The 10,248-nt window shown below is 43.3% G+C and overlaps 1 protein-coding gene across 1 annotated transcript in view; it reads left to right on the forward strand.

Annotated features, from left to right (window-relative positions):
* Positions 1–10,248, forward strand: part of Mthfd1l (methylenetetrahydrofolate dehydrogenase (NADP+ dependent) 1 like) — a 170,168-nt gene that overhangs the window by 44,010 nt on the left and 115,910 nt on the right. Inside the window, exons 12-13 of the mRNA XM_055616128.1 lie at positions 8,056–8,192; positions 9,971–10,017. Of these exons, the coding sequence (XP_055472103.1) occupies positions 8,056–8,192; positions 9,971–10,017 (184 nt within the window). The remainder of the gene's footprint in view (positions 1–8,055; positions 8,193–9,970; positions 10,018–10,248) is intronic.

Below are 10,248 nucleotides of genomic sequence, written 5' to 3' on the forward strand. Positions count from 1 at the left end.
AGGTGGATGATAGATGATAGGTAGGTGGATAGATAGATGATAGGTAGATAGATAGATAGATAGATAGATAGATAGATAGATAGATAGATAATGAGGCTTGAGGCACAAAATCTATTTATCAGGTAGAGGCATTTCTTAGCTGTGGACTTGACTCCTAGTTAGCAGGTTTATTTAGTTATCCATGTGATTGCTTTCTGTTTTCTTTTTGTTAGTTGCTGTCCTGGTTGGGTTTAGATTTTTTTCTAAGTTTGACACAAGCTCAAGTCATCTGAGAAGAGAGTTCCTCAGTTGAGGAGATGCCCCATCACGTTGGCATCTTGATGGATGACTGATGTGGGAGGGCCTATCCCCTGTGCCACCTCTGAGCCATGTGGTCCTAGATTGCATAATAAGCAGGCTGAGAAAGCCAGTAAGCAGCATTTCTCCATGGTCTTTGGTTCATTTCCTGTCTTCAGAGTCCTTCCTTGAATTACTGCCCTCTTCCTCAGTGATGGAGTGTGACCTGAGAGTTGAAAGATGGAGTAAACTTTTCCTCCCCAAATTGCTTTCATCATGGTGTTTTATCATAGCAATAGAAAACAAACTAAGACAGTTGTAAAAATAATGCAGTCTCACTACAAGAATCTTTAAAAAAAAATACTGAAGATAAACGAAAGAATAAAATAGCACAAGTTCCACCACCCAGAGGAAACAGCTCCTCCTGTCAGGATGGCCTTCACGCTGACAGGTCCTTCACTGAACGAGGCCATGCCATATAGCACACTTCCGACGGTGAAGGAGTGCACATTACTGTTTTCACGGACATGTGACAAGCATTCCATGCTTATAGCTGAGTTCCCCAATGCATGGGACACATTTTTCCAGAGCCTCTAGCTCCCGGTGAAAGAACAGGTGTTAGTGATGGCTCACCATTACTCGTATACAGCGTGTGTAATCCTCCTAGTGCAGGGGTTCTCAACTTGTGGCCCCTTTGGAGGTTGAACGACCCTTTCACGGGGTCACCTGAGATCATCGGAAAACACAGATTTACATTACAGTTCATAACGGTACCAAAATTACAATTATGAAATAGCAACAAAAATAATTTTATCGTTGAGGGGACTACAACATGAGGAACTGTATCAAAGGCTTCCAGGGTTAGGATAGTTGGGAACCACCAGTCTAGTATTTTGAGGCAGGAAAACTGCTTGACAATGTGACACAGGGATGGTTCACAATTGATTCCTCTACAGACAGACATTTCCACGGTGTCTATGTTTGGGGTCACTGTGAACTGTGCTAAAATAAATAACCCTGGACATCCATATTTGTGCATTTGTCTACTCCAGAAGATTTTCTAGAAATGAAATAAGTTACAGTGAACTTTTATTATCTACCAGAGATTTTGGAGACACCAAAATCTAAAGTTCAAACCCCTCCCATAAAATAGCACAGTGTTTGTATATAGTTTACACCTAAGCTTTTGTAAACATTAAGCCATCGCTAGGTTGCTAACAATAGTTAATACAGCACAAAGGCTATACAAATTATTTATTACACTATCTTGTTTATGGAATAATGACAAAGACATCTGTACCTGTCTGATACAGGTTTTCTTTCTTTATCCAAATAATGTGCTATAGCACCTCTGTTATAGAACCTCTGCAGGTTCCCTGTAGGCAGGAAGGGTGTGGTCATTCCTCACTCCTGCACCTGAGACTGGAGCCATCTTCTAGTCAACGTTGCTTTTAGGCAAGAATGCTTGATGGCCGGTTTGCAATGAGTAGGCCCCTGAGGTATGCCCAGCACCTTAGGGCTGGGCATGGTGGACATACCTGCACATGTGGAGATTGGGCTCCCTAAGGAAACGCATACACACACACCTTTTCTTTTCTTTTTTATGTGTCTGATACATGGACTTGCTTCCCTTCATCAGCATTTGGGTAGTCTTGGTGGGTTTATGTCAGAAGATTTGGTCCAGGAGCTGTCTCTCGGCTCTGGAGCTCTTGCCTAGCATGTGTGAGGCCTTGGGCCTAACTTCCAGAACCTTCAGGATGAGATCCAAGGATCTCAGGAGAAATGCGTTAACTGATAATAAAGGAAGATTCATGAAGCATTTTTCTCTCATGAAGTGGCTGTGATATGCCCCATCTGGGACGCGTCCATTTTAGACATAAAGCCCAGAACTAGACACAGCCCTGCCTGGAGCTAAGAACAGAGTCGACACGTCTCAAACCAAAGCTATGAGGATATTGTTATCAAGTTTCCATGGTGGCGTTAAACCATTAAGGCCTGGCCTGTGGCCACATGCTAGATCCAGCTTCTAAAATCTGGAGTCGTGTCACCAAATGTGGTGGCTCCCAAGAAAGAAAGGAAAGAAAAAAGCGCAACAGTAAAGAATTTTTGAATGCAAAGCCATTAGAAATTAATTCAGTATAAGACACATAGTACACGGGACATGGCTTTGGCAGCACACACCCCTGCTTTGCCACGCATCTTGAACTTGCTCCGGGCGTGCCATCACACCACACAACATTAACTAAAATTCCCGACACACATGAGCTCAGATTCACATTGTTAGCTGTGCGCACAGAATGTAATGTTCTGATAGAAATATACTGGATTAATTATAGAAAATGAAGGCTTTCCATATTGAATATTTTCTTTCCATCATTTTTAGCATATAAGTATCAAGTTGATATATCTTTAGGTTGCTTTGTGTTAGATTGTTTGATTTTTAAAATGGCTATTTGAGTTGCTAACTTGAGTTCCATCAAAAAAATTATTAGGTTTTAGGATTAGAACTGAATTTCCATCAGTTTCTTCAATGGCCCTAAATATGGTTCTGCCATTTTTGTGTATGACATATTTATTCAATGCAGCATTTGATCATTGATTATTAAATCAAACTGCCTTTCAACTCTGAAAAATTTTGAAGATGCTTCGTGTCCTACAGTATTAAATATTCATCCAGGATTTAATTCTTATATTAAAAAAACCTTACACAACCATCTTAGTATGCAAGTTTGCTTTTCCTTTTAATAAATAGTAAAATTGGGGCTGGAGAGATGGCTCACAGGTTAAGAGCACTGCTTGCTCTTCCAGGGGTCACAAGTTCAATTCCCAGCAACCACATGGTGGCTCCCAACCATCTATAATGAAATCTGGTGCCCTCTTCCTGGCATTCAGGTGTACATGCAGGCATAACGTTGTATACATAATAAATAAATAAATCTTTAAAAAAATAAAAAAATAAACAGTAAAATTATATATGCCAAAGAACTGAGTTTTAAATTTATAATTTATTATCAATTAATGTTTGAATTGCATACCTATTTGTATACAGGAGACCACACAAAAATTTTTTGGTTGAAAGAATTCAGAAGCCAAAAATTGTATTAAGAAGCCCTGTGCTGTGTTAGGTATAATAGTGCAAGCCTTTAATCCCAGCACACAACAGGCAGAGGCAGGTGGAGCTCTTGAGGTCAAGACCAGCCTAGTATATAGAGTGAGTTCCAGGCTACACAGAGAAACCCTGGCTTGGAAAAGAGAGAGGGAGAGAGAGGCCTTGTGCTAGAGAGTGCTAGCCGTGTGGCTGATTGCTTGCTCACCATCCTTAGCTGAACTAGCATACCATGAGGTAAATGCAAATGCAAGATGAACTTGAGTCCTCAAGAACAGATTAAACAGCAGAACAACAATGTGTTAATTAGCCCTCTCAGTTCACAGAGACACTTGAAGCCACAATGAAGGGACCTTCCTTTCTTCCTTAGTCAAAACTACATAACAACAACAACAACAAAAACCCATTAAGGTGATAATGTTGAGCTCTGATCATATCCATAGCAGAAATCTCTGGTTTCTAGAGAGCCTGTGCCACAGTGTATTGTACATGGGTGCAGCACACGCCTTGAATCCCAGCACTTTGGGAGGCAGATACAGGTGGGGCGTAAGTTTAAGGCCAGCCTGTTCCACACATGGAGCTCCAGGCCAGCCAGGGCTGCATGGTGAGAGCTGTCTCAGTCAATTCATTAACTCTCCTTCAAGTACAGTACCTGAGAGGTTCGTCAATGTTGACCGGTTTTGGCAGCTGAGTGACTGACATCAGACACAATTATAACCTAAAAATAGAAAATCAATTTGACATAAAAGTCACTTTCCTGTTGTTACTTTTAGTCGGATGTAAAGCCAGGGGAAAATGATATTATCAACTATTACACGCACTGTTGCATCTTTTTAAAAAGTATAAATGACCCCTCAATTCAAAGGAGAATTATTTCCCCTTTTTAAAAAATATAAATGACCCCTCAATTCAAAGGAGAATTATTTCCCCTTTTTTGAAAGTCTCTTTTTATTCAGAAAGTAATATTGACTTCTTGCACAAATTGTAGGATAAAGAAAAGTCAGAAGGAAATATGTTATCTTGTTACTCAGAAGTGTTAATTTTCTCGTTTCCTCCCAGGATTTTACCTTTACACCCATCCTGTTTACATTTAAAGATCCAGCTGTAAATGACGTGTGTCCTCCTTTTTCTCTGAACTCTGTAACTTAGGTATTCTCCCAGGCTTTAAAGAATTCAGATCCCCAAGAAAATTTTCAAAAAACCTAAATCACCATACATTCAGTACTGTACATTTGAATCAAGTGTAAATGTGAGTTAAACATATCAACAGTAGGATGAACATAGGAAAGAGGGAAGGTTTTATGTTTTAACTTCTATTGTTAATAGCTCAAATGCAGAATAGATTAAAAAAAAAAAACAAAAATTATTTTTAAGCCATTCTTCAGACTGTAGAATTTCACCTTCGTTGGGAATCATCTCTCCCTGTCAACCACACAGCACATGCTATCTACCCATGCACGTGGCCGTGTTGGCTTTGCCTGACAAAATGAAAAGTATTGGGAATTGCCCCCGGAAACACGCCAGAAGATTCTTAGATTCTCAAAGGCTCTTGAGTTTTACATATTTTCCCAGTTACACGAGTGAAAAGGAATTTCATGGGAAGACTTGACATGGGGAGCAGCTGCAGGGTTTTTGAATGTGTCTTGGGCCCTGTAGAAGATTCTAAAATTTCTATGAATTCATTGGACAGTTTTTTAAAGTCTGAATTTCACACTGGAGAAAAATAAAGAGCCTGTCATGTTGGTTTGGTTTTGTTTTCAGAGTGCTGAATACCTGATTTAAATTTTTTTTCTTTAAGTGTTTCAATCTATTAGTTTGTTGCAATATAGAAATAACAGTACTGACTTTGTAAAAGTTTCCCTCTCTGCCTTACGTAGCCATTTGAACAAGAGTGAGGTTTTCTTTAAGTTGTACTAATGGCAGACTAGGACACAGATCATTAGGAGAAACCAGTACCAACAGGGTCTTTTGAACCCTTTGCCCCCGTCAGCTGTAATGGAAAACACAACCAAATGGACTGTCACATTTATTGTTAGATAGTAAAGGCTTTAAAACCCTTCCAAATCATAAAGATGCCTGGGGTGAAGGATACATATTTATAGCTGTATGCTCATGTAACTTTGGAGTTCATGGTCAGGCCATGCATGGCTGGTGCCCATGATACTGTGACAAAGTTCAGTTTTAAATGTGCTTCAAATCTTTACCTCTCTCCTCTGTGTTAGGAATCCCTTTGACTTTTAAACAAACCTCTTTCCAGTTGTCACAGAATATCTTGGCAAATCTCTACTGCCATTAAGCGTGCACAGTAACTTGCCTAAGAAAAGGCTTCATGATGTTAGATTCTTTCGCTGTTTGTGGGGGCACTCCACAGGTGCCAGCAGTGCAGGAAGTGTGGGTATTTCTCCCCACCTCAGCAGTGGGCGCGTCAGAGTTCTCCTTATAATATCCTCAGAAAAGTCATAAAAATCACATGATGAATGTTGTAGATTCAGTCTGGCAGCAGGAGCTTGGAGACTGAGGAAAACTCACAGTCCCATTTCCATAGCAGAGAGGCCTTGCAGACACAGGAAAGGAAACTGAGCTTGAAAGTTGCTCCTTTTGAGACGAACTCGATGATTTGGGATCTGAGCTAAGGATATGGGGAAAGAATTAAACCAAATTTTGATATCAAATACAGGGGTAGGGCGAAATAAACTTTTATTGTCGCTCTCCTTTTATTGCTTCCAATAAATACTTCCTACTTTGTGATTCTCCTGTATTGTGATGGTTGGCAGCAAGCTGCACGGCCCTGTGTTTCCAATTAAGAATTGGATGGCTGGCTGAAGTTTGAGGTCATCACTGGGCGTATCCCCTTCAGCACAGCCAGCATATCCTTGGGGGAGAAAATGGAATCCTCCACGTGACATGAAGCACAGCATTGATCCCTTGTAGCATCTTTACGGGGTTTTGCAAGACGGTGATTCTGTCAATGGTGGTGTTCGTTTTGTATCTAAAAAAGTATGGATTTGACTCAGAGCCTTGAATAACAGTTTTCACTTTGACTCCCCTTGGTTGGGCGCTATTTAGACACTTGGAGAGAGCAGCCTGCTGAGCTCCCTTCCCGTGACCTGGGCACTTCCAGTCTAGTTCATCAAATAGTGTCTGATTGGCTCATCAGAAGCCCCTGCTCCAAAGTGGTCAGCAGCGGCTTCCTCACCACATTCATCAGCTCTTCTTGGTCCTTCGCCTCTAAGTGTTCCTTCCTTCTCCAGGCTCCCTTTGGTCCTTTCTGCGTGTTCCTGAAAGGAAAACATACCAATGAATCTATCCTTATCTTTGTTCTCACTGAGGTTACCCTGCCTGGGTGTCCTTGCCCATTCAGTGCTTCCAACAGTTGGCTGTAGCCGCGATTTCCAAGTATAGGAAAAGCCCAGGAAAGCAGATGAACGTGTAGAGCTCACCCTGCATTTCAGCTAGGTAATATTTATCTGGTAGTCATGTCCAGCTTAGATCTCCAGTCTGGAGGAAGCTTCCCTTGATGTCCCAGAGCGAAGGCGACCTCATCTCACTTGCTCTTAATACAGTGCCTGCCCTGTTTCCCAACTTGGTGTTTATCACAGTTGCTATAATCGCCGAGTTATCTGTACGTCCCATCGGTTGGAAGTCCTGGGAGGGAGACACACAGTCTAACAGGATCGTTTCTGTGTTCCAGGGTCTAGCCCTGACTCATGACAGAACTGAATAAATATTTACTGTATGAATGACTGACTGATCCTGTCACGGGTGTTCTGAGCAGCTGGGGACAGAGATGTATCTGAAGTCATGCCTTCCTCCTTGTGATAATACACAGCACCAGAGTTTTTAGGTTGGGAAACTCTGTCACTGGAGTTGTTGTGGCTAAGTTTCCTAGACACCCTGGCTCACACCATTTGACTCATAAAAGATGAGGTCGTAAGCACTGAAGAGAAATTTAAAGAATGTTAGTGATGGCTAAAGTGTGCTGTAGAAAGGTGCCGTGGGGCCTTACTTGGGAATGAAAGATGGAAAATACAGCAATATTATGAATATGCAAAGATATGCCTGTGGTGCCCTGGAGAATCAGCTGCCTCAGGCAAGGGTTTCCTCCTGCCTGCTCAGTGGGACTCTGGATGTAACTAATCTAGCATTCAAAGGCCTGTTGCATAGGAAAAGAATAACCAGGCATTTCCAAACTTTTGACATTGAGACATAAATGGTGTTCTCTACAAAATTTGTCATTGCCAGTGGGGCCTTTGGGGTCCCTTCTAATCCTGAGAATCGGGCCCTGCCTTGCTTATTCAGGAACCTTTCACCAAGGACTTTTACCCACTCTGTACCCCAAATAAATAGCTCTGGAAAGCAGAAGCCAGGACAGCCCCCAGAGACTGATGGTTCCAGCTATTTTCCTGACTAGCTCTGCAGCTCCCTGAAATGAACATCATCAACCCTGTTACCTAGCAGTCTTCTTTTTGCTCAGATAGCCTCTCATTTTTGTACCTCTGGCATTAGCTTAAATGTGGCCTGTGCATGATACCCAGGAGCAATCCAAGAGGCCGTCTCAAGTATGCTGGAGGAGCTTTGCTCCCTGCTCATACCCTCAGCTGGATCTGAAACCTCAGCTTGGTTTTACTAAAGTTGTCTCGAAATTAAATCCATCCCTCTGTCCCCCAAATCAGGATCACGCCTACCCCGCTGGGAGAAGGGAAGAGTACAGTCACCATTGGCCTAGTCCAGGCGCTGACCGCCCACCTGAACGTCAATTCCTTTGCCTGTCTGCGGCAGCCTTCCCAGGGACCGACTTTTGGAGTGAAAGGTACTTTCCTTACCGACTGAGCTAGTTTTCAGAACAAACCTGGGTGGAGTAAAAGTTCAACTGAACATGAAGCGCAGAGATGGAGTTAAATGTTTGCCGAAGAGCTGGGGGGGGGGGGTTGTTTGTTTGTTTGATTGATTTAAACGTTCCTCTACCCCCTGAGCACTCAGGACATAAACGTCACCCTCAGCTGAACCTCCTGGTACGGAGAGGCATACAGAGGTTGTTGCGGGGTGGGGGCTGCCTTCTGTGGGGCCCCAGGAGACTGATCCCTTGGCGCTGTAGCTCAGGCCTCCTGTCTCCAGCAGCGTCTTCTATATCATCTCCACCTCCTTCGCCAAGCAGTTTTGAAACCCTGCCCATCTTATCAGTGTCTTATCATCCCAACCACAGTGAGAGGTCTCTTCCTGTACACATGAGCTCTCCAGGTCAGGCCCCAAGTCGCAGCTTGTGGGAGTTGTTGTGTGGGTCCAAGGAGCTCTGGAGACGGAACAACTGGCTGCATGCAGAGCTGTGAGGAAATTCCTCTCTGGCTTAGCTGAGCTGATGTCTGGCACCTTCCCTTTCATTACTCCTACTTGGCTGATTTACCATTAAGTCACCCTCAGCCCTGACTGCCGCAATTACTGCGTGTCCCTGGCAGTTTGTGGTTTTTAACTGTATTTTATTTATGTCACTGTTACAAATACTAATAATCCCTCACCCATTAAAAGCACCTATTTCTCCTGGAAGTCCCTGCGTTATGGAGCAGATTGAACTGAGACTTAGGGCAGAGGGGCCCTGGCTTTGTTCATGGCTGTCTCTCACCTCTGCAAGGTCAATAGAGCCAACCTTCAAGTCTGTGAACCACATCTAAAGTGGAAAAAGGCTTCTGGTTCCAGGCACATCTGGCTATGGTGAGACTCAACTGGGATGATAAGAAGAGGAAGGAGTGTTTTGTAAAATGACATACACTTGTGAGAGACAAATATCTTCAATAGGATAACTAATATAATTTTTGTCTGAAGTGTTCACTGGTGATTATTTTTTGGGTTTTTTGTGGGTTGACATTTCCGATGCTGATGATTAAACCCAGCAGCTTGGGCATGGCAAATGAGACCGAGCCATGTTCCCTGCCCCACAGACCATGGTTTGGGGTCTTTCTGAGGGTCTCGCTGTGCAGACCAGGAAGGCCTCAGGTTTGCAGTGATCCTCCTGATTCTGCCTCCTGAGTGCTTCACCGAGCCCGGCAGGTGGTCTGTTTTTATTTCGTGTATGATTTGTATGAAGCATAGCCACATAGACCCTGAACTAAGGAAATGACCTCGTATTCTGATACATGTGTTTTATAGTTACTGAAACTTGCTGTGTCTATATTTACCTTTAGAGGTGTTTTTTGTTTCTTCTTGGCTGTTTTGTTTGTGTGGAGCTAGGAACTGAACTTCTGGCCTCATGCACACTAGGCCAATATTCCACCACTGAGCTATATCTCGCTTTTTTGAAAGCAGAATCTTGCTAAGCTGCCCCGGCTAGCCTTGAACTCACTCTGTTGCCACGCTCTCACTCTATTTAATCCATGAAGCCCCTTTCATCCTCCCTGGTAGCTGCGATTGCAGCCTTTGTCAGACACAGGTCCTAACCTTTCTTTCTAATAGACAGAAGGCCTAAGACGGCAGCACTGGCTGCAGTTCCTGCTTTTGTTTCATTTCTGGTCTGTGTGGTCGGAGTCTCCCTGTTGAGTGTGTGAGTGGCGTCCTGAGGTCTGTGCCTCACCTCTCTGTACTTCCTGTGTCGTCTAGGAGGAGCAGCAGGCGGTGGATATGCTCAGGTCATCCCCATGGAGGAGGTAAGGCCATGCGACACGCCTGACATTGGTGGCGACAGATAGATGTGTGTGTGTGTGCTACTTGATGTGAATATTCATGTGCCACAAATACACACACACACTCACACACACACACACACTCACTCACACACACACTCACTCACACACACACTCACACTCACTCACACACACACTCAGTCACACACACACACTCACACACACACATACTCAGTCACACACTCACACACACAC

Source organism: Psammomys obesus, unplaced genomic scaffold (genome assembly GCF_907164565.1).
Source record: "Psammomys obesus unplaced genomic scaffold, mPsaObe1.curated_primary_1811, whole genome shotgun sequence".
NCBI classification, from domain to species: Eukaryota; Metazoa; Chordata; class Mammalia; order Rodentia; family Muridae; genus Psammomys; species Psammomys obesus.